This window comes from Mesocricetus auratus, unplaced genomic scaffold (genome assembly GCF_017639785.1).
Source record: "Mesocricetus auratus isolate SY011 unplaced genomic scaffold, BCM_Maur_2.0 Super-Scaffold_15014, whole genome shotgun sequence".
Lineage (NCBI taxonomy): Eukaryota > Metazoa > Chordata > Mammalia > Rodentia > Cricetidae > Mesocricetus > Mesocricetus auratus.
The window spans coordinates 62,145,046-62,170,840 of NW_024429186.1; the positions used below are offsets into that span (position 1 = coordinate 62,145,046).

The 25,795-nt window shown below is 43.1% G+C and overlaps 1 protein-coding gene across 9 annotated transcripts in view; it reads right to left on the reverse strand.

Moving 5' to 3' along the window:
* Npas3 (neuronal PAS domain protein 3) overlaps positions 1-25,795 on the reverse strand; it is a 790,249-nt gene that overhangs the window by 216,503 nt on the left and 547,951 nt on the right. For all 9 annotated transcript variants that reach the window (XM_040743093.1, XM_040743094.1, XM_040743092.1 and 6 more), the window contains one exon: positions 14,155-14,244. In XM_040743093.1, the coding sequence (XP_040599027.1) occupies positions 14,155-14,244 (90 nt within the window). The remainder of the gene's footprint in view (positions 1-14,154; positions 14,245-25,795) is intronic.

Below are 25,795 nucleotides of genomic sequence, written 5' to 3' on the forward strand. Positions count from 1 at the left end.
CTCAGCTGGAAGCAGACACACATGGCATTTGTTTCATTTAATAGGCCCACTTTTGCAAGCAGGCATAGATCATGGCTTACTTCACACATTCCATTTAAATATTTGTAGAACGGTAGTTGGCCACAGGTTTGTATGAGGCAGTGCAAGGGACAGGGAGGGCTATGGGGGTGGGCGCTAAAAGGAACAGTTATTGGTACGATCTGCCTCTTCCTTCCTCTCCGTCTTCTCTCCTTGTTCCCTTTCTTCTCCAAGCAACAAAAGCCAGTATTGAGATACATTCTCAAAGTTGAATACAATCTATTTTGACATGAACCAAATCATCACTGAGGCAGGTGGAGTAGAATTATTAAACAGCTCTCCATCTTATCACTGGCAGCTAAAGGTAAGACTTAGAAATGAATCTTCAACCCCTGGAGGTGTTTTTAAAACTTTCCCATAAAATAAATGCCAAACGATGATGCAAGCCACCTCCTTCGCAGAGAGCTTCCCTTGCGTGAGACACCGCGCCATTGCCTCAGAATATCAGTGCACTGATCTACCAAGAAACACTGTGATCACCTCCAAAGTTTCCCACACCATACCTCTATAAGGTTTGACATAAAGGGGACGGCATCACCCTTCCATCAATGGTTGGCTTCCTACTCTGACGTTCCCATGTGTTTGCCATCATGGCTGCAATCCTCCATGATTGGACTGAGGCTGGCCAGTCTTGGCAAACGTTTTGTTATTGTCACAGTGGTGAGGGCCGGTGTGAACTCCTTTCTGGCTCACCTCCCTTTCCCCATTCCCATCTATGCAATGTGGTCCTCAGCTTGGCTCTACCAGACAGGCAAGAGGCTGCCTCACTTATGCTCCAATGCACCTTCTCTCAAATCTTTTTCCTTCTTTCTTTCTTTTTCCATTTTTCAAGACAGGGTTTCTCTGTGTAAAAGTCTTGGTTGCCCTGGAACTCGCTTTGTAGACCAGGCTGGCAAACTTACAGTGATCCACCTGCCTCTGCCTCCCAAGTAATGGGATTAAAGGCATGTGCCACCACCGCCCAGCCCCTTCTCTCAAATCTTTAAAGACTTTTTGCTCTGTCCCAGCATTACAACCTAGTATTGAAGTTACCTCAACTTAAAACATGTTAGCTATCAGCCTTTTGTCTCCTCCAGGCAATCCCCAACCCGCCCCTTGCTCCCTTACTCCATGCCCCCTTACTCCTCTCTTTACCATCAAACTGTGTGAAGTATAGCAACACTACCTGAATATACTTGTTCTTTTTGCTCTTTAACCCATGGCATCAGGGGTCAGCCTGCCCCAGTGATCCAGAACACTGGTCATCTTCTCACTGAAGGGTGGAAGGATTTTTTTTTCTATTCTAGTTCAGACACCCAAGTCCATCCTTTCTGTAAGTCTTTTTGTTTGATTTTCCCAATGACAACTTCTTACCCTTCTTAGAGAAAGATACTCCATAAATATGTTCTTACTGTCCTCCCTGTCATCTATGCCTATGAGCATGTGGAAATGTCTCAGGGCTACCTTCTCAGCAGCTCCTCACTCCCCCCTCTCCCCTTCAAAAATGTTTTTGAAGTGTTTTGTGTGTTTCTGTGCTACAGAGGCTGAAGAGGGTGTCAGATCCCCTGGAGCTGGAGTTATGGGAGTAGAAGAGCTGTCTGATGTGGGTGCTGGGAACTGAACTCTGGTCCTCTGCAAGAACAGCAAACTTTCTTCTCCACAGATCCATCTCTCCAGGCCGGAATCTCACCCCCTGAACTGCAAGTTCCTCTTGCAAATGTCTAGTTGGTGTGGTCACAGGTCCCATTTAATCACCAATCACTGTCACACCTGGAGCGGTGAACTCTTTCTTTAAACTTCTCTCCAGTTCTTGTCCTTCCTCTCAGCAGGTGTCCCACAGGCTTCTCATGGGTCACACTCTGTAACCAAACTGAGCTGTAAAACACTTCCCTCCTGGAGATGCACGGAACCCACCACCTCGCCTGCAAATGGTCTGTTAAACCATCACGTCCTCCTAATTTCCATCGACCAGCCCCATTGTAACCTTTCTCATTTTTCAGTCTTAACTGGAAGGTGCTCTCTACCATCTATTTTCCTCTTTGACCAAATTTGTTTTTCCTAAAGCATGGATTTAATACTGCGAATTTCCTTGTGAAACATTTTATGGCTCCTCAGGTCCTAAGGGAGAAAGTCTACCTTCCATTTGTCTCAGTCTGTCACTCTCCAGACTCCCTCTAACCACAGCACATCATGTGCTTCCCCTTTGCTTGGAACACCATCTCCCTCCCTTCCTCATGGAAAATGACCATAAAGCCTGCCCTGACATGGCAGCCCTCTGGTAGATTAAGCTTCTCCAGGCAGAGATAGCCATTGACATCTTCTGTTTCTATGACTCTGGGACAATACACAACACTTAACACTAATTGAATCAGTGGAGGCTACTTCTCTTGGCTGCTATGTGTACAGTACCTGTCATAGACACCTGGGTTCACATGCTTATTGATTACTGAGCCCACCCTTGAATCTTGGCATATTTCTAAAATCATCAAGTATCAGGATTTTGAGATACATCTATGGAACTTTCCTAAGATCTCACAACATGTTGACACCAAGAGACTGTATTTTACACCTCTAAGTTGGAAGCTCAGTTGCTCCAAGTCTCAGGTTCTTTTAACTCATAAAACTTGAATGACTTACAAATGTAAGCTAACTACTTGAAACTGCCCAGAAGCTGCTGGCAACAATGGCTCAAAGTGGAGTCAGCTCCAATGCTGGTCCTGTTATTTTCTGGTTGTACAAACTTGTGTAAGCTGTTTAATCTCTCTCCCTCAGTTTTCTTATCTATAAAGTGGGGACAATAATTGTACCCAACAATATTTAGTATTATAGGTTCCCCAATGAAGATATTTTGAACAGTATATGCACATAGCAAATGCCTAATAGTTATTATTGATCATAAAGTCATCCTCATGAACAGAGGGCCACAGGGTGGAAGGAAAACAACCCCAAGGAAGCCGCAAGGGACAAGTCAATGGGCAGGGAGCACTGCCTCAGAATTGTTTAGACTTTTATGAGTTTTTAATGTATTTCCCATTTTCCACATCCTCAGACACCCTATGAAGGGTTTGGGAAATGTAATAAATATGAATTGACTACGTTTAAATGCCTGGAGTCAGTAAAATCAGTATGTATTCTCGAAATGAAATACCCTCTACCCTCGTTAGAAAGAACGTCAGCCTGTCCTTTGCATTAGCAGGGAAGGAAAGGGTAGCGACGAGGAATCTGTAAGAACTCCAGTTATTGACATCACTGACCTATAAACATATCCCCTTCAGCGTGATATACAGCACTTCAGTACCCTTGTTTTTGTATAATTGCTATTACCAAAAGCCTTTCAATTTCGAGTGCTCAAACGAGAGCAATTCATATTTCAGATAATCTGCCAACGAGGAAAACTAATTTCAAAATATTTGATCATAAAAGTTGTCCTCGGCTTCTACGGAGATAATTTAGTCAAATAATATCAGATAATCTGAAAGCAGTCTTAGCAGGAAATTGCTGGGGATGCCATCTGAGAGCCTCCATTTGCACTTATATAAATGTACGGAAAGTGTAGGAGACTTTGACAGCCTGCCATATGTGATCTCACTGCAGAGCCTACCTACTTTGCCATCCAAAGTTATACCCTTTGAAGCATTGCCAGAATTACTTTACCCCAGCAGATATGCGAGATGTGCCCTTTAAAAGCCGTATCATTTCTTTTCTACTCTGACGAGCTCATGGTAGCATCTGCTCAACTAAATTCCTTTGAAGGTTAAAAATAAAATTGCCTACTTCTTCCAGGCTCCCTCTCCTGACACTGCCCCAGTACCTAGTGGGGGTGGGAGACGACACACACCCACTGTGAAGTGAGAGAGCTTGTAAAGAAGGAGCCTGTGAAACTTGAAAAACCACAGGGTGGGCTACTCGAGGTTAGGAGCCTGTTAGGAGCCCCACAAGACCAAACTGGGTTTTCTAGATCCTGATCCAGGCTTATTTTCTTGCTTCCCCACCGACTAGATGTCTAACACATACAAAAGAACCCAGCCAGAAACTGACAATAGGAAATGCCACCGACAGAGTGTCTTAATTTTATAAACAGAAAATGAATGCTTGGATCGCATCTCCAGGAAACATTTGCTTTTTAGAAATAGTCAGACTTGGCACTCTGTCTTCTCAGCACCGTTGACAGTTGTAGTCAGTTATTACACTGTTGTGACTTGGAAACGGATGCCCCCAAACAGTTCAAAATTAGTAGCATCGCAATTCGGGATTGTCTGCTTGCTCATCCAGGCTTCTTTTATAATTATTTTAAAAAGCACTATCTGATTTCCTGAGCGCCGCCCCAGGTGTTCTGTGGGATAATGAATGGATAAACACATCACCCAGTGTCACAGAGCAGTTGTGACATTTTCGAAATATCTTCAGTTCAACTCCTGTAATTTCAATGTACACCACACCCAAGGCTGCAAGCCCATGCTTTTACTAAAGAGCTGAATGATTCTTGGTAATTGCCTGATTTGCTTGGGATTGAAAAGATTCTGGCATGTAGGGAAGCAGCAGTGTGGCCCTTTCTTGGTACTTATGTACTCATAATGGCCACTGAAGAAGTGGGAAGTCCATGGTTGTAGGGCTTGCTCTCAACTCTACTCTTCTTGAACTTGTGTCATCCGGCTCAGCAAGGCGCAGACTACAGTAAGTGACAAAGGGCATTCTCATGACACTTGGCAAGCCAGTCTAGGGAGGTGTGGATGGTCACAGGGAGGGGTGAAGCCTATCAACATGGCACCCCATTTTCCAAGTGATCTTAGCATGCAATGCCTTTGAATACCTCATTCCGTCCTCTCTCCCGTGCCTTCACATCAGGCCAGTGGTTCTCAGCATAGTCAGAAGCCAGAAGAGAGGACCCAGCACTCACAGAAACATTTTGTAGCACCAACCATCATTTGTGGAGTCATTTGGCAGTTTCGTTCGCTTTAACATTCTTTAAACAAGGCAAACCTCACGTTCCTTGGGAAAGAGCAACCTTAGGGCTGGTGTTTTCTAGAAGCATTTCTCTGTAACTGCCCTATGTAGGACCAAGCACTTCTTGTGAGGATGCTTTTAGCTCTTAATAAATACCAAGTTTCATACTTAGGATAGTTGATTTGCTAGACACAGCATTACAGTAGGAGCAAACACCTGGAAGTCAAGATGGCTGAATAATGAAAACCAGATGTTTGCGCCACCATCTCCAGTGTCTGTTCCTTCAAACCTTAGACCTTTCCCAACTGGTGGCCAGTGCCGGTTGCTTGCACGACAAAGCAAGGCTGAAAGAAACCACCTGTTTTCCAGAACAGTTCTTCTCTTGGTCAAGAAAGCCAAAGGGGACGGAGGTTCTTAATATAAAGTTTTCTTTTGCTCAAACTTAGACAAAAACAAAACAAAAGAGCAACAATAAAAACCCCAATCTATGCATAACTGATGGTTCTTTACCCAATAACCAAATGATCTGACCACATCCTCCTGAGATTTAACAAAGCACATACTGGGGTCCACTGGTAGACCGTGTTAATTGTGCCAAGGCCTTCAACTGCCCTGAAAAAACGTTCAATCTCAGACTACCTCCCTCCTTCCCAGGAAACACTTCTCTCTGCATACATTCCCTTTCTCTAAAAAGTTTCTGTGGCTATTGAAAGCAATAGATTTAATTTGCCAGCACATTAAAAATTAACAGCATAGGAGGAAGTTTTCATCTTGTTATTGAATGTGGTAAATCTGTAGTTCTAGGAGCCTGGAAGGAGGAGGAGACCCCAAAGGAAAATCAGGTTTGCTGTTTAGTGAATTGGAAATTATTTGTATCTGTAGAGAAAAACACAGTAGGAACAAAACCCAAGCCAGAATATAGTGAATCGTGTCCACTCATTAACACAGATCTGTATGTGAATACACATACACATGAAAATAGCTTAAATAATTGAACGGACTGACACCATTCTTTTTAAAGGTGATGGTTTGGGGAAAACAAGATTTTTTCCAAATGAGGGAGCAAGGATAAGAAAAACAGCAAGCTCTGGGATATCTGGTGTTTAAAACCAGCATCACTTCTCAGGTCATCAGTCTAGTTCTAGAATTTATGAAAAAACCTGTAGTCAATTTCTTAATATTTTTCAACTGAAGTTGCTGCCATGTTACCTCTGTCTAGGACTTCTCATGTTAGTCCTAAACCCTAACACAGATTGAACGTGTGTCTCTAGAAATGAAATTTGGATTTTGCGTGAATTTAGCGATTTTTTGACCTCCTTCTCTGCAGGTCAAGTTATTTCTTATTCCTCCTCTGAGCAGTTTGCATTCACTCATGGCTCTCCCAGGGCCCAGGCTAACTGAGAGAGGAAGCTGGCTCAGGTGGAGAGTATTATTTTGCATATATTGTCTACATAAGCACCACATTATGGACAGAAATTATCTTTACTTTCCAACTTTGCATAATAAAATAAGCCATAAAATTAATACCATATAGAAAATAGTGCTTGCCAGGCAAAGAAATGTACATTGCTTTCTAAAAAATCCAGGGACATTACACTGCCTGTGCCTGCATGAATAATACATGGCTTAATTCAGAAAAACACCGTTTCATTATTTAAAAATGAATAAATTACGGACTTAGAACGATGGCTAAATTTCCTGAATCTTACTTTTGTCCCACGCTCTAATTCAAAAAATGAACTGGAAAATAGCATTTTGTTCACACAAATAAAGCAAGGGTGCTTCTTAGGAAGTATTCTCACTTTATATTTCTTTCTCTACAAAATGAAGAACACCGTGTCTCAGTTTTTTCTTCTGCTCACTTTAGTGCTAGAATTAAGACATCTAAGATCTTCAGTTTGTATACTTGACAATGGTGAGCCTATCTTGAGCAGTCCTGAGACTGTGATTCAGTCTAACAAGAAAGGTGCCCAGAGGTCCCGCATTTTATTTGGCCTTACTGCTTGGGAATAAATAAAAATAACATGATTGTCATATAGGGTGCCACAGTAAATTTCTTCGAAGTGACACTGGCCTCCTTTGAAGACCTGTTTAAAAAAAACTCAGTCCCAGTATGGAAGAGAAAGAGAATTGCACCAGTAATAAGAAATTAATTTGGAATTGAAATAAGTAAAACATGCCCACGCATTACATGGAGGCTAAGAACAATGTGACGGGTAGCAGATTATTCTACCGATTTCTAATGCTGGAAATTCGGATGGCATTTACTAGCATAACCTTTCAACTCTGAGCACATCAATAGAGGCCGACAGTGGCTTGAAATATGATTCCTTGCAGATAGCATATCCTCATTCATCTGACTGGGCTGCCTGCTCTGTGCTCCACTGCACAAACAGCGTCTCCCCCACTTCTGAGAGGACACTAATAAAAAAGGCATCAATTTCCAGCTCTAGTACTACTGTGATCTCTTTATATGTTCGACATCCAACATTAAATTAAAATGCTGTTATAAATCCTACTTTCTGAATCTGGAATGAGTGTTGGGTTTTTGTCGCATGAGACTGCAGCAAATCTTGTCAGAAGCAAGGAAGCACGTCTTGTTCACTCAGAATTAATGTTGCGGATGAAAGAAGGAGGTAAAAGGGGTTGAGGATGGTGAACTGAGGGTGTCAGAGGCAGTGGGGACTGGAGCTTGGGGGGCCAAGCCAGGCAGGGGAGTTGACGCTTTCAAGAAATGGCTAATCAGGAATTGCAATTATCAACGACAAGCTGTGTGGCAGGAAGATCGTTGATAAACACACATACGCATGCGTCCATGTATGTCAACAGAAGAAATGAAGGCTAGGGAATTGTCAACTGCTCATTTCAGGGATGAAAAATGTTTTCCAGATATGAGTGGTACTGCCGAAAACCACTTGCTAAAATCTCTGCCCAGAGACTGCCACTTGGAGTCAAAGGCAAAGGCTAATGTTACCTGGCATGTACGTCACTGCTACAGACTTTTAAGGCTATAAGACCAACGCCCCCAATCACTGAATAACATTGCCAGTTAGCATAGGTTCATGTTTCTGAGTCACAATTGCAGAAGAGAGGGAATAAAAAAGCCCTGTACATAAAGGGTTAACCTCTTCCATTCTGCCTCAGGTGGTCTGTGTTCCATAACATTAGGGAATCTTTAGAAGGTGCCTGATAAAAAAGATCTTGGCCATGATCACCAAAGAACCACCAGAGCAAGAGTCAGTCACGGAGTCTACAAAGACGCGTAGCCCTGGCTGGCTGCAGGCTCTGCCAGCTGTTCAGAATTACAGAGGAAATAAAGAGGTGTGCTTGCCTATTTGGGAGGGTGGGGTGGAGAGGAAAGGGGAGAGCCAGCAGTTCAATATCTGGATCGAACAGAGGAACTTTTTCCCCCCAAGGATCCTGCCGGGAGGAACCTTGACATACACAAAGTCAGAACGTAGACAAAGTTGCCCTGGTGAGAACGATAAGGTCACCCGTGGGATTGGCGAGATTATCTCTGTCAAGCACTCGGACAGCATGCGGTCAAATGATGCATCATGCAGTCATTTTCGGGGGGGAAAATCAATTTCTTCTCCAGGTCGCTCTTTGCTTTTCAAAGTGCCCTTGTAGGCCGTCATCACCAGCATTTATCAATTTAAATGCTGTAAATTGATAATGTGCCACTGCGCGTTGTACTGTTTCTGAATTATTTTGATACTTATATTTGCTCAATAGTCTCCAAACCCTCAGAGCTCCCACATTCAAAGGGGCATTTTTCTTTGTTACATGAAGAAGTGATGAACTTTTTATGATTCATACAGGAGAATGCAGACATCTTGGTGGTGGGAAGGGAGGCATGGAGCTGAAAAAATGGTACCTTTTACTACTTTTTTTTTCTTTTTAAACTAGGGTATTCCTGCTTTGAAGACTTTTAAAGGGAAGAAATAAAGCTACATTTGTACACGTTTAGTTAAGGAGGACCAGTTATGGGATACTGCATGGGTTTAGGACACCAATTGTAAAACTGCAAGCACTTGTCCCCCACCCTTGTGAGCCCTGGGCTGGGTTGAAATCAGCCTACTTTTCCAGTCTTTACATTCCACTCTCTAGGATACGCTGATGCCAAACAAAAGTGATAAATTCTAAGGAAAGCTTACACCACACACACACGCAGAGAGAGAGAGAGAGAGAGAGAGAGAGAGAGAGAGAGAGAGAGAGAGAGAGAGAGAGAGAGAGAGAGAGATTAAGCTTAGAAGCCTGGGAGCCCAAGGAGAGTGTCAACCACACACTAACACCAACTTGATTTGCACTGAGAATCAAAGCATGGGGAGAGTTTGGGCTGGAGCCTTGGAAAAGCATGGCAGTTGCAGCCTCTTTAACCTCCAGTGATTTATTGGCCCTCAGCCAAGTTATCAGGGGAATCTAATTCTTCTTTATTATTCAAATAAACCACACTTGGCACCATGGTTCCCTTTCAGAATAGCTGCACAAATAGACTGAGCTCTGTCATTTATTTGACCTTGTACTTGTGTGCTGTAGCTATAATTTTATTTGCCATTCTATACAACAAACGCAGAGGAATCTAAAATAAGATGAACGGCAGGATGGGGAAAGGAATTTATGGTAAACATATATCTGCATGGGTTAAAAAATCATTGATGTGTTTTCACCTTCACCTCTTTAAGGTTTTATTCCCATGGCCACTCTACCCTAAGCTGTCTTAGGCTCAGCCAATCTGTAGCTGTCTGGAGCTTCCTTCTGGCCATGGCCAGAAACTGACTTGTAGGAGCGTGGGGCATGGGAAGAAAAAGGGAGTGGCCAGAGTCTATTGCAGGGGAGCCTTCAGCTTGTGGGTGAGATGTCCTAGTCCTTAAGAACCACCCATTTTCAGATTTCTAGTTTGCTCTATACCCCCTTTCTGGTACACAGGATTTGGTGGTACATGGGATTTGGTGATACACGGGATTTGGTGGTACACGGGATTTGGTGGTACACGGGATTTGGTGAATGGGAAAACACTTCGTTTGCCCACGCTAACACCTGCATCTCCCACCTCATTTATAAGAAGGTGTGTTTAGAAGCTGTGAGTCCACTTTTATCCCCTGGTCCACTGAGACCTATGTTCTCTGCCTATTGTGTCTGTGTTGGCCATGGATAGCTCTGCTGCAGATACGAGCTCTATCGGAAGTGAACTGGTTTGCCATAATCTTATACGAGCCTACAAAGAGTCCTATGTGGCATTCACTTTCAGATATTAGTCTTGAAAAAAAACTTTACTTTCTTTGAGAAACATAATTTTCTTATTGGTGATGGCTGACTGTATTTCCCTTTTTTGCTTTGGGTGCCAGGAAGCACATAGCTAAAACTAAAACTTTATTAACCACTTCCATGGGACATTTAAAACATAAATTTGTGGTTTTCCACACTTGTGGTAACAGACTATCCAGTTCTATTTCCCTTTTTTCCTTATTCTATTTTGCCATTATTTTTATTGTATATATTTATCTTAAACCTTCTTTTTGATAGAAGATATATAGCCAACACATAAATATTTCTGCAAGCTTTAAGTCTGGTATCAACTAGAAGTGATTTCTGTTTATCGTGTGATGGCTGTTTTGGATTCTTTGGTGAGAATATTCCTTCTGTTTTGGAAGCAACTTCATAAAATCTGACTCCACAGCATTGCTGTATGTTCTGCATTGGGGAAGCTATTCTGTTTTCTTTCTTCATTTTCAGCCCTGCCAATTCCATTAGGGCAGGGGGCAGAGCTGTCTCCACCAGCTCGAGATGCATTGCCAGGCACACAGCACTCAATCTCTATGCAAACCAAAATGAGCATTGCTAGGTGGGGCCCCGCCTTCAGGGGGCGATCTCATAACTGGCAGTCATTGTTACATGAAAGCAAGTCACACCTTGGGTGCTAAGCACTATCTATCTCCTATCTGTCTACCTATCTGTCTATCTATCTATCTATCTATCTATCTATCTCCTATCTATTGATCATCTATCTATCATCATCTATCTATTGTCATGTATTAATCATGTCATCTTTCAATCAATCATCTATCAATCTATCATCTATCTCTATCTATCTATCTATCTATCTATAATCTTCCACTCAATCTATCATCTATCTATCTACCTACCTACCTACCTACCTGGCAAGGCCACCCCACTACTGCCAAGGCCAGTCCCATCATCACAAAGTTACAAGAATACTTTGTATAGATTAGCCAACATGCCGAAGGCTCAGAACTAGATAACTGACAAGGAAGCCTGCTTCACTTTCTGTACCCAGGCTGTCCCACAGTGCTCACTAGAAGTCCCTGCCTTTGCCTTTCTCATGTGAAGAAAAAAAGACACCCGTAATTCTCTTGTAAACACAAGCCATTGTAAAGAGGAGGCAGGGATATCGTGATTAAAAATGCAGATGCAGCCATGTTGTTCTCACCACCATGCTCAACTGCCCACCACCATTTCCCTGAGGAACACACTGTAACAAATCTATATGGAAAGGGAAGGATGCCTTCCCCTTGTCTAGATTTTCAGACGTTAACTACCCTGGCTTCAAAAACTTGGTTGCTTCTAATGTTTCTGTATAGGTGTGTGGGTATCTTTGGGGTATGTAAGCTGAAAGAACAAATGCTTAGAGCATATTTTCTTTGGGTGCCACCCTTGAGTACCCTGCACCTCAATTCTGCAAGAGGGACCTAAAGACACCTGGGAAGGGTTAGGGCTTAGGGACCTTTATGACTCTGTTTCAATGCAGAACTGGCTGCTTTGAAAACTTTCCCATAGTTCAGCAGAGGCCTCCCTGTTGTGGGTTATGCACTTAAAACATGTGCAGTGTTATTTTAATGTCAATCAGGAATTTTTCTTTAGACTTCTGTTCTAAACCCAGCTAAGTTGATATGGCAAAATTCACTTTTCCCCATTTGACCCTCATCTAGTTGTGATGTATTGCTTCAAAATTCATCAGTCTAGCAGCCTTTTCCTGCCCATGCCTGTTGCTGCCCACACTGCAGCACCCAGAGGAGATGGCCAGGCGTGTCACGGCTTGGGTCTACCTCCGGAAGTCAGCCTGCTGCCTCCTGGTGCCCACTGAAACCAACGTACAGGAAGAGGAGTGGCCGGCCTCGGGGCAGGTGTCAGACACGGGTCAGTTTTACAGGGCGGGTTTAGAAAACACCATGATTTGCTTCTGATTTTAGGGAAACAGTGCCTTTGGAGCTGCAGCCGAGATGCGGAGAAAGAAAGGGGAGCTCAGCACAGGGTTAAAGCCAGATTTTCCTTGAACAGATGATATTTCAGATGGCCACACTATTCCAGACGCATCAATTTCCTTGAAAATCCAATCCATATATGTGCATATGCTGTGCTGGCAGGAGGACTGCCTGAAATGGCCAAAACCCAAGAGCTAATATTCTTTTGGCCAGAATAATGCAATTATTATTTTCCTAGCTATCAGTCGACGCATACAGAGCCATCTGTTATGCAAAGCAAACATACACATCTCAATTACAGAAAATGCAGTTGCCTTGACAGAATTTGGACTACACCACTAACCAGGACTGTAAAATGTGTTTGCAGCTAGTATATAATGGATGCTTTTCAGAGGTTCCCTAATTAGCATTTACCTGCTTAAACTAATTATTCACCCTTCTTCTTTACTGGCTTATTAAACTCTGCTGGATACCCACATAAAACAAGAGTACGGCATCAAAAAATCACAACAGTAGATTCCCAACCCTACCTTGTGTCAACAATACAGGGCAACACCCTGTTTTGAATTGGAGATTTCTGTACAGATTAATATGAGGCTTAAAACCTATCAGAGGCTATAACAAAAGAGAGATCTCAGGGACATATAAGAGAATGCACACTGAGTTAACACCAGTCCTTCCTGACCCCTGATTTCATGAGAGTCCACAAGAAATTGGTGGGCACACTACAGTCAAGAGCACACATGTTCTCCAAGGAAGGGCTCATGATTGCATTCCCCATTTGGAATCTCAACAGCAAATAATCAAATTTGGCAGGGCTTCTGCTCCTTCCCCAGCCCTCCTCCAACAGCAAATCTCTCTATTATTTCCCAATGTCTTCCTTGATTTAGCTGTCTCCCAGTAAGCCTGCTAACAGCCAGAAGGTTCCGGCCAAGCTGGATGTGTCCTTTGAGCTGTGCCAACCTTCAGAAGCTCTGAGTCTGGGTGGGGCCTGCTTATGAGAAGACCAGAGACGCTTATCTCCATCATTAGCCTGGAGTCAGTTGAAGGAAAGGTAGCTTATCCAGCCTGGCAGAACATCACACACAGACAAAACCTTCCTGTGGAGGCTGCATGTCCCTTTCCCAGTCACCACACGAAAAGGGTCAAACTCAGCCAATCACCTGTACCAGAACAGATACCCAGATGTTGGGTGCTTTCATGGCAAAAAAAATCTGGATAATTAGCAGAATGGAAGACCTTATTTCAGGATAGGCTGGTAAGCTGTAGATGCAACCTGAGCCTCAGAATGTAATAGAACTGAAGTGTTTGTGTTTCTGGAGAAAATCAAGGACTCTGTCCCTCATCCTCCAAGCCTCTGCAATTTCTTCTTTTACCCCCCGACTAACACATGTGAACAATTAAATGGCAAACCATGAAAGGCATCTTTATTTTATAAAATTGTCTTCCAGTATCAGGCAGATTTTTGCCAAGGCAGAGTACCCTTTCCTGGCAGGAACCCTCCCTGCAACACATTTTAATGGTGTCTCTCAGCATTTCTTGACTCCAAATGACTCCTGCCATTGTGTCAGCTCCCAGGATAGCACGGGGCACTCCATAAACATCCAGTAATAGGACACAAGGGAAGCACTATTAGTGTGTCCCTCTCCTACCGGGCACTGGGGTTTCAAAGTTCAAAACAACCACGGGAGAAACTTCATTTGTTCTCAATAAATTAATAATGATCCTGGGGGTGGGATGGGGAGGGAACTCAAGTTTATTCTGAAAGCCCAACACAGACAGGCTTCTCTGACTTAGAAGATTCCGGTAGAGGCCTGTAAAGAATAAATTAGATGATGCACACTAAACAGAATATCTCTTTTAGAAGGAAAAACAATAGAGTGAAGGAGCCTTTGCATTCAGTGCCAAGAATTTAAATTGTTCAACTTACTTGTGAAAGACCAAGGTAGATAGAGACGGTTTCAGAAATGTACAAAAATTTTCCTTCTTGATTTAGTGCAAATACGAAGCCATCCAGGGACTGTAAGAAAAAAAAACACATAAATATGTTAATACATTTACACAGAGACAGTAATAAAACTACAAAGTGAATTGAAGCCATTTTTTTCTTCTTGTGTAATAAAAGTCCTAAGTTCATTTCCATTGCCTTGTATGAATGTATGAATGGGCTAAAGACCTCAAGATCTTTTCTATTTCACAGAGTCCTTTATGCCTTTGTCATTTTGGCCAAGATGCATTCTGTGTGTGTATAACATAAGGTCATGTTGATTTGATGAGATATTGCCTTTATTTGGGGGGATTCAGTGGTAACTGATAGTAAATTAGCAAGCTCCTCTGCTAAGGGATGAAAACTAATGAAATGAAAGGGGAAGGCTTCTACATCATTACTTGATTGATATGGATGTTGATAATGTATTAATTAATAAAGGATGCTTTCTATATACTGGGCACCAATCATGGTAAGGAAAATAGGAAAAATTGGTGTACCGTGGGTAAGCGTGTAAGGGCTGAACCTCATGCACCACAAACTGCCTTGCACTGGGACAGACTGAGTTTCTACTGTAGCCCTTGGGAACCAAAACAGAACTAACAAAAGCTGGAAAGAATGAAAGTTGTCAACAGTGTCATCAGGCACTTAGAAGCCCCAGTCTAACTGTCCTTGATGAGGGCTGCATTTCTTGTTTGGTTTGACCATCCATGGACGCCATCATGGGATCCAGCTAAACACTCAACGGGAATAGTCTGTTTCAAGTTCTTGTCATCAAATGCATTTCATCCCTTTCACTGTTCTCACCGCTTTTGCTTTGCGTTATTCACCTTTACCAAGGTGAGCTGCGGAAGTCCGCACACAGAAGGAAGGTTTAAATGTTAGTGATCTTAACAAAGGCTGCGATTTCCAAATTCAGGAAACTTCATCTGGAACAACGTATGTGGAAACACTAATGACATACTTTTATGAATACAGAAAGTTGGAACGAAGTCATAAAAGTAGAAATATGCACTCTTGCAAATCTCAACAATAAAGTTAGATCTACTTGAATACTGGGGAAAACGTTATCTATGTCTTCAGATTCTGTGGTTGAAAATGTGTCCCAAGGATCACCAGACAGAAACTTACTTTCCAGTGCAACCATCAGGGGGTGGTTAGGGCGAGAGAGCTGACCTGATGAATGCACTGCTCTTGCTGGTGTGGGCCAGTCATCTTAGGAGCAGCTTCCCCTGAGGATGAGCTTAGCCTTCTTTCCCTGTCCTCTCTCTCCAATGCTCTCTTGCTTTCTGTCTTCTGTGATGCGCTGATGCCTCATGAAGGCCCTGACTAGATACAATCCCCTTGACCCCGGGGTTTCTCGCCTTCAACAATGTGAGAAATATCTAGTCTCTGATATTTTGTCCAAGCAGCACAGGTTAGGGGCTATCTGGCTGGAGAAGGTCAGACAGGCTATTAGCTGTTGCGTTAGGATGAAGTCTTTTGCTGCCATGACTTTAGAGGGGCTACAGTGGTTGGCTTATGGCCAGACTGAATTTCTCAACAGGTGACAGTGTCTCATGTAACTTCCTCCAGACATGAGTAAGTGCTCTATGAAGGCTTACTGAGCCCAGCTCTACCCCTGGCTCAATGCTCCTCCCTTGATGTCACACATTTCATATGGCTAAGAGGGATGGGAATTATTCTCCCCAAGAGTCCTGTTTAGGGGTTTGTTAGAGTATTTGAACATTCGGATGCCTCAGATTCGTATCATCTGTGCATGTCCCAAGTAGATCCCCCACCCCTTCTCTCTTGCTCCTCCTGTTTCTTCATGACTTGTTTTTGAGTTTTGTTAAAGACAAAAATATACTCGAGTTCCCAGCCTTACTCTGTAGCCTAGACTGGCTTCACTATCAGAGACCCTTCTGCCTCTGCCTTTTCAGTGCTTGGATTTTAGCAATGTTGTTACAACATCCAGCTCTGAGTGTTTTTTTTGGAGGGGTCTTCCTTGTGTACCTAGTGTCTGTCCTGAAGAGATGTCAATGACACATTGACCCCCTTTCCTGTTAAAGAAGTATGTCTTTCAACACTAGTACCTGTGTACTTACTACATTGCAATAGGAGGAGAGGGTACCACAGGGTGGCTGAACGATGAAATAGTACCCATCCAATAATTGGCCAGCTCTCTATGGCAAAAAAAAAAGCTTTGGCACATCTCTTGACCTGATAAGGTTAAAGTGAGTTAATGTGTACATGGCACAAAGACAGACACTCAGCTCAGTTAAAAATAACATTGGGCACCAGAGATGGCTCATCTGGTGAAATGCTAGCCATAGGAACATAGAGACTGCATTTCAGATCCCCAAAACCTGTGTAAGCATCAGGTAGGCGTGGGTGCCCATCTATAATCTCAGCACAGGAAGCAGAAATAGAAATAGATTGCTAGTGTAAGTTGGCTGACTAGATTATCTAGAACTGTCAAGTCCTGGGCTTACACAAGCGAACCTACTTCCACCTGTAAGGTGGAGAGCTACTGAGGAAAATACCAAAGTCAACTTCAAGGCTCCACCTGCATTCACACACATGACCCATGCACAGATCAGGTGAACACACATACCCAATACATATATATATCACACACATGCAGATGACAAAAAGTAACATCTCACTTAGGAGCAGGGGAAAGTTTTGAAAATCTGATTAATTAACCACATTTCTACATTATGCTTAATCATTCTGGTCAACTCTACCTATAGTCTGAGATAGACCGCCATAACTCAGGCTTGACTACCTTTTGGTACTGAACAGGAAATTAACTGGGATGGGAAGCAGACTGCCAAAGAGCTAGCTCCTTCTGCCTCAAGGCTGCCCCCTCATCAGAAATGCCCCACTATTTAAATGTTTGAAGAAGAGCATGGAATTTGTTTAATTTCAATGTCCCAATTTACAAAAGTCGGGAGGAGGAAGGAAACACAGAATCAGTTGTTTTGGAAACCAAATATGATTAATCTGAAAGTTCTGTTTTTTTTTTAAAGATTTTGAGTTGAGGCAGCCATTATATACCATGCTGCTAAATCACCACAGGCCACTTTCTAAAATAAAAAATTTTAACTGCCCACTGTTTTCAACAGGCGCCAATTAAGATTCCAGGGTCAAAGGGTTAATTACATCTTCTTACCCACTCTGTAGAATTTTCTGATTATTAACTAAGGTTGGATTAAGATGAAAAAGAACCTACACAAATGTTAACACTCATCCCTCCTCAGAAGATCTGCTGCAAAGCCAGGCTGAAATCTAGCTGCTTTCCTTAAGGCAGACCAGAGAACACCACCTTAGGAGCAACAGTAAAAACGGCATCCTAAAGATATGCAAGTACCTGATTTATCAGGACAGTTTTCTTATTACTGAAAACAGTTCCTGGCCATGCAGACGGGGCCGATAGGAGATTCCTTTGTCACATCCCAGTGAGTCTGTGAGGCAGACAACCAGGAGTGAGGCACAGAAGCAGAAGTCAGAGGCGACACTGTCTTGGAATAATAGTGCCTGTAATTATAATTTATATCCCGACATCGCATAATGCAGACGGTGTATGGCTCTGTTTCTTAACCCCCAAAGCTGGATGTGCCTCGCAGTGTTTATCAAGTGATGAGGTTAGTTCCTTACAGTGTAGGGAACTAACTGCAGCTTCACAATGGAGGGCTACTAATGTTTAATGCATTGTGCTAAATGGATTTATATTTGTCAGAGTTTTGTCTCTGCTTTGCTTTGAAGGCACATTCCACCACAGCCACATTTCTCAGAGTGAAATCTTACTAGGATACCATCACAGGGGCAATTCACATGTCTATTACCACCGTGAAATTAGTGCCTCCTTTTCCACATGCTGGTGCTGAAGGGGAAAAATTCACCCTTCACTCCTTCTCTATGACCTGACTCCAGTTAGAGAAGACTTCCCAGTAAGCCAGGATATTTTAATGACAGATTATTTTAAAGTAAACCTTCACCATCTGTTCTGCCCCCTCATTACGAATGCAAAAATAACATATTTCACAATTACATCAGTAAAAAAGTGAGCTCCCCATGATTTAAATGCACACACGTGTTCTCTGTCCCATGTGCCAGGCATCTGTGATGCTGTACTGATCCGACTCAGATTTGAAACAAAGTACCCATGTGCAGCATGATCCCCGCCTGCTGAAATGTCCCCTCCAAACCCAGCTTCTCCTCTGACATGACTCAGGTTAGACTAGAGCGCACGTGACTTCGACTCCCATGCCTTCTAGACGCTAGAGCATTTTCATGAATGAGACCAGGGACTTTGCTGGTGACAGGATGGTCTCCATGGCAGATGGACTAGGAACTGAACAATGGGATGGTATCAGGGATTCGCAGATCTGTTCTTAACACTGCAGGGGAAGCTTGACTTGTAGAGAGAGGACTGTCCTCTAATATCTATCTTTTTCTCTGTTTTGACAACATTTAAAAGAGTCAGAGAGAAAAAAAAAATTTAAGGGTTTGGTTGCTTTTGGATACAATTGCACTTTGATAAAAATGCCTGAAAATGCTGCAAGGCCCGTGGTTGTTTGGGGGGTGATGCTAAAGGCTCCCACACACACATAGGCTCCCAACTCCAGAGAGCCTGGACAGGGCCCAAAGGCCCCAATTGTAACTGTTTACAGGGACGAAGGAAACCCCCTAGTTAGACCCTATAGTCTGACCTTCAACCACAGAGTTCTGTGCACAAATAAAAGCTGTATTTTCAGAAGTGGGAATCTCAGGCAAGAGTATCTTCTCAAAACAAAGGAGAAAGCACACACAAAAGCGCCAGGTTTCTCCTGAGCGCCTCCTCTCCCCTGCATCACTGAGGCAACAGCATGCGTATTGCCCTGTGCCCAAAGGCCACGTCTCCCCATCACGGCATGAAACTGAGTTTAGTTAGGTCAGATTTGACTTGTCACTGCAAATGGATTCAAAAATGACAAACCACGACACCTTGAAATACCTCTCTTGCACCCATTTGAATCTAAACTCTTCAGATGAGAAAATACAGAGACTCTTTAGTTTCTAGAGGGCATGGGTTAGCATACAAGGGGAAGATGGGCTGGAGCAAGGCTATGACACAAAAAGAACACAGATCTAGCCTCTGAGCAAGGGGACTGGGCTTTGGCTGAGCTCATTCAAACTTTATGGGAGCTGTGTATCGAAGAGCTGTTTCTGGGATGTGAGTTCAAGCCTGACATCCAGGCCTGGAAGGGGTGGACATCTTCATCAACGTATAACTAAATGGACCACAGGCCTGGGCATGCTGTCAGTGTATGGCATTTTGAGGGAGCTGAACCTATCTCTTAGACCCCAGGAATGGTGTGTGAACCCCACACTGTGGCTTGTCCTCAGGAACTAGGGATCCCGCATTGCTCAACAATGTGCATCACGAGGAGGGTTACTGCTTGTTACTTGGTACCTCACCAAGTCTCCTTGTTGCTCTTGTGAAGTGTTAATTAATGCAAAGATACCCCCTCAGAGTGCAGGGCCTGAATCCCCCTCTTGCATCACTCCCTGGGAATTCAGAGCTCTCTTTCAAGTTAGGGGAGGAATCCTGCTTTCGCAGAAATAACACAAAGTACATTACTCTGGTCCGCAAAGACGTCACTGCTCTGCTTTGGCGAAACACATGGCACTTGGTCACAAATAGAGCGCCAGGTGTCTTTTAAGTTGTTGGCACTGAAACGCAACAGAAACACAAATACCAAATGTTATTTGGCATCCTGTATATTCCTATAAAGGATTTTCGATGTGGGTTATTGATATTATATACACATACAATAAACGATTACTAACACCTATGCGTTACATTTGTTACTAGAGGACACGGTGCAGTGAGCAACACGCAGTTCACTCAGTGTTGGCTATGGAAAAAATGTTAGGCCAATTACATAGACCTGTTGACGGCTTGTCTTACAGCAGGCCCACACAGCATAGGTTTCCCAAAGGCTCAACTCAATCTTAAAAGTCATCTTTGGAACCTGTGACTGAGAAGGTGAGTAAAACTTAAGAAATTAACTCTGCAAAACAAAAGCCCCAAGGCCAAGGGGAGCTTCTAGTTTAAAATACCCCGAATCCACAGGGGGACCCAAGTGCTGTCACTCACGTTCCCATCTCTACATGGCTTCCGCTGGGAAAAGGCAGGACTGATTACAAATCTTTTAAACGTACAGTCAAAACACACGAGAGTTGGGGGAATATCAGCACCTTGCAAAAATAGGCCAGAGGTGAGGTATGGTTAGGAAAGTCCAGTTAATAAAGACTCATGGGGTGACAGCACCTCCCAACAGAAAGCTGCAACAAGACGTGGTCACACATAGCTTGGCTCAAACAGGGACCCGGGTTCCCTGTCCCAGGGTTTTGCGCTCCAACTTAGGAGTTTGCTTTAATTCTCCTCTCCGGGAATACCTATGTCATTTTATATGGAAGTCAACGTGTACATAAGATACACTTCACAGAAATTTAGTTTATAGTGATGTACACCTGGAAGTGTCAGGTAGGCCACATAGATGTCCCTGCTATGGCCCACCATGAGCCGAATCTATACAATGGGAAGAGGGTGACTTTATAAGTCAGGCTTTGAAGAGAAAATAATAAATGCTTGTACATGTATTCCTTGAGGTAAGAAGTTTGTGTCAGGAGTAGTAACAATGATTAAAGAACCCTGTAAGGAATTTAGCATCTTAAAGACCATTTAGAAACCTCGGATATTAATCTGCTGCATTCACACGAGTTTCATTTCTAGGAACATTGTATTTGTATCTCTAGGGAAAAGGCATTAAAAAATTTGCACCGAAAGAAACTTGATTGTTACAAATGTAGTTTCGAAACTCGTTGGGGCTAATGCCTCTGCCATGGAAACCTCCAAGGCTCATTTCAGTAAACCATTACAACTGAGCTCTCTGCTATCTGTTTTACAAATCACCCAACTAATTAATAATTAATTTTTAGTAGACCCACATAAGGCCATAAATATGATGGACCAATAATAGAAACTAGCGTTTCGTTCCTGAAATCCACAAAGCTCCGAATTGTGGCTGAAATCTCCCATGAGTACTTGCAGCTCTTCTGGGCCCCACATTCTATAACACTGAAATCTTTCTATTTTCTTTCTGTGCATTCCGAATGTTCAGAGGCTGAGTTGCTTCACTGCACTAGCTCCAGATTTTAGCTCCATATGAAACAGAGACTCACATTTATGGGAAAATCAATTATTCTGATGGAATTGGGGCCTGGCCCTGAATGAGCTCAGGCTAAACAACTCGGTTTCCCACTCGCTTTGGCTCTCTGCTGCCTGGCTGACCCCTGCTTTCATTTCACAGCTAGTGGCTGAGCCTAGGTTGACAGCACCGCCTCTGCTGCTTGTTCCTAGATTGCTGTCCCTGCCAGGGCTCTGAGGCAGCGCTTCTTGTTTTATCTTGCATACCTAATCATTTAACATACAGAGGGTACAAAGCTGTTAGGGGGATCATCTACTTCACCATTCTCAAACCATGCCAACTAATGCCACACGCATTCTTCATTAGGGTCTCTCTAGATGTCATCCTTTGAAGATGCACAATTTGGCCGGTGACATTTGCTAGTATGAAGTCGGTTAGGTGTGCATCAAAGAACTGGTATGTTTATAGCTCTCAGAACAGTGGCGAGCCACTGTGTGGACCCTTCCTGCTTCTGTGGTCCCCTCGGGGTCAGAGTGGGAGCATTGAGCCTGGATATGGGGTGAGTGAAGGGATTGGTACAGTAGAAGAATAAACTCTAGCACTTTTCACCAACTTCATAAAGGGGGCCTCTTGTTTGTTTGCTTATTTTATAACACACACACACACACACACACACAGAAAAAGATTATCTCCTCTCCCAATTCCCCTGAGGAATTCAATGCCACTGCTGAAAGAGGTCTGGCCATTTAATTCGTGAATTTCAAGGTTCAAACAATGCTTTAAGCGAAAACCTTGATGGAATTTAAAATTCTGATTTAAGTTTTTAGTTAATATATAAAATCATAAGACTTTGTTCTAGATCCTTATCACCCTGTGATGTTTCATTATATCTATACATTGGGTGATACCTAAATCAAAGTAAACATGTATGTTTTCCAAACTTTTTCTTTTTTCTATCGTGTGAAGAGTAAAAGTACATGCTTCTAGATTTAAAGATTACATATCTGCAGTCATCACATGTACTGGTCCTCCCCGCCACCATGCCCTTCTGCCTCGATGTATCAGGCAGTGAAAATGACAGCCACACTGTCATTTTGAGTACTTGGCAGGCATATTAAATAATCATCAAGATCGTTATTTTTCCCTTAAGAATGATAGTCTAATTCTCTTTAAAATTTCAAAACACATTCCATATTGTCTTGAAGATATTCGTAGAGTAACAGATCCTTGGTGTCAAAGGACCCATTATCAAGTGGTCAAAACTTTCAGAAATGGGTTTGTTTTCTAAAATTTGAGATACTTTAATACTAACCACAGATGGTCACTTCTAAGAGCTGGTAACATCCCCAGAACATCTTCCCAGGGTGGAGGGATCAAGGGCAGCTGTGGGAAGGCAGTTCTTCCCACACATCCTGATGCGCTGAAGTGAGATCTATCTGTTATTACTCCCCTCGCCTAAATTCTTCAACACGGTCACTGGTAGGTAACACGCGCAGGATTGCATTCCTTGTCTCTGCTGCTGACAAACACAGAAGTGCTGGGCAGGAATGTGTCACCGTGCCTTTGTCCCAGGCTATTTGGCTGAGCAGAGTCATATAGCTAATTTTGCTACAGAGCCTTTGGCACTGAACGCATTTGAGTAATTGGTAACATGTTTTCAGTACTCAGGACCATGTGATTTCCTCAAGACACATGATGGCCCTAACATTGTAGAAGGGGTTCAGTATATTGATATCTTCCATCCATTCAAGTATAATGATCTAAAGTCATTCCAAAAGAAATCTTCAGTTGGCTTTAGAAACTTCAAATCAATAGGATTAGCCCTATTCTAATGGCACAGAGGTCCATTTACACTGTCTTTTGTCTTAATTAGCTAGATCTTTAGAACAAAAGTAATTTGAAAATGGACACAGTCTACAATTCAACAAATCTGACGAATGGCACTCAACCTCTCAATGACTTTTAAATTTACCACAAGTGTGTTTAATCTAAAGAATTTGTTGTGGCCTTAGCCATATTTACCAAGAATTCCTTCAGCCATGACAGTTGCCTCACCAACAATAGTGAGAGGGAGGGACAGAGCATATTGATTAATCCAAAGTCTGATTTTTCACTTGGCCCTCAGCCTAGTTTTTTAAGTGCTGGGCTCAGGAACTACTACTTATTTTCATTAATAGAATAGTATTTATCTTAGCTGTCTAGAGTCATAAGGTGTCAAGATGATCACATTACTCACAATGAAGAAAATATCCTCCTCCCCAGTCTCTCACACAAGACTGCAGAGCATTTTTAAGGAAGTCTTAGTCATCAAAAAAGGGGATATTCCCATGATAATTGCTCGTTACCCATCACACAGACCCTAGATAAACCCCAGTTTCTCCCTCAAGACATGTTTGAAAGCAGGGAGAAAAGTACAATGTTGGGGGAGCCATCTCTAGCAATCCAGGCAAGGCTTGGGAATCAGTGGCATTAGTATTACCTTATGCCCTCATTTCAGACCCCTCTCTTTATTTCCTTTCTTTTTCCCCTCTTTTCATTATTCTATCTGCAATTTTCATTAATCCATTCAGTGACATTGGGGCTGATGTTGCAAGAATGCCTGAACTTCACAGACAATGGTATGGACCACATTTCACAGCTGATGTTATTAGATGTCCTGCTCAGGTTGAGTTTGCCCATGAACCCTAGCCAGGGATTCAAGTCTGACTATGTTCTTAGCCTGACTCTTGGGTGTGTGATGTTTCTGAACACTAAGAAAAACTTTGGCTCTGCATAATGCTCCTGTGATTGGAGATGGCTGCATCTTGGGGATGGAGTCTGAGCCTCCAATGAAATTTTCTCATTCTAGCATTGACCTATTCCAACATGTGGGATTTGTTTTATTGTCTTGCTTGGGGGCTTCTCCTTAGTATTAGGATGACCTACTCTAATTTCTATTTAAATGCTTCACGGGCTTCAGGGTGACTGCTCCTAAAGGATTGAGCCCCTAAAGAATTAAATTGGCCTCTGAGCCTTAATGGAAGACTTTTATTCTGAAACAAATAAAAAATATATTAAGGGTTTTACAAATACAACCTTATGATTTATCATTTTCTGCATGCTCCTTCCACTCACTGTACTTGCCTGAGATATTTGCTCTCCCTCTCCATCAGATTTTTATCGTTCTCCTAGTTCTTTCTGGTCACGAAAGGCCCTTGTCATCAGTGCCGGTCAAGATTATTTTGCCTTTAACTAAACTAGCAGGCACAATGCATTGTGTTTACAACCATCTTCTATTGCATTTGAGCTGGTGAAGCAGGGAACTGATGACCATCACTGCTCTGTACTCAGTTGTGCAATGGGTTCAGATGGTCGCACAGGCTCAGCAAGTCATAATGAACCCCTCTCCATAGCCAAGGAGCAATGTCTTCCCAAAGGGTCTTCCTCCTGTCTTGGGCTCCTCAACAGATGGAACAAAGCAGTCATAATGTGCATATGCTGAGAGATGACAGGAAGTCACTGTGCTAAGCATTCCTGTCCCAGTCAGGTCGTCTGAAAGGCTTTTTTCTTTGGGAACTCAGTTCTTAGCTTTGCTTAGCGGGACCTGCAGTAGAGAATTATGGGTACAAAGCTAAGCAGCCAATATCAGGGTTAGTGCTGAGATTTTGTTTCCCTCCTTTAACTGACTGTTTAGCTAGGCTGAGCAGCACTTTTGACAGTAAGCTACTGAGCTGTGTCAAACACAACCGGTGCTTCACGTATATACTTAGTGCTGCCAGGGTTCCTGTGAGGGGCAGGAAGGCAGACCAAGTGAGTCACTAGGAAAGAGAGGGTTAGGGACAGACTCCTGGCTGAGTAAGTGGTTATGAGAAGGACACTACTTCCAGAATCAGCCTTCTAGGAACCCCCCAAAAGAGAGGCACAAAGAATGGAGAGATACATTCGAAAGACAAGCTCCTCCTGGTGACAGGGTCCTTGACTGTGAGCTCTGAGAGGAGCCCACTGTAGTTCACCAGGGAGGGACTTGCTTTCTTTCCTCACAAGTCCCCAGCACATCTTGTCAGGGGTTGGGGTTTGTGAATCACAGATCTGCACTACCGGGTGGCCTCCCTCAACTCCACCCTCTAGTCCTCAACATGGACGTTGCAACTCTGACAAAGTACCCCCAGTCAGATTCTGGAATGGGGGAGGGGTGCTCCTAGATCTGGGATAACAGAGAGATGTCTGCTTAGTTCCTTGGGGGAAGCTGGGGAACCTGTGGGGCCAAAGGTGAACAAGGTTCACACTCAAGTTTGAAATGAGAATATGCTTTTTCCAAGAGACAGTGATTCATGGTAATTAAATTTAGTGGTAATTAAAAAGAAACTATGACCTTCAGACTCACATATAAGCCTGAGCTGGAATTCTAACAATCGAGACTCAGT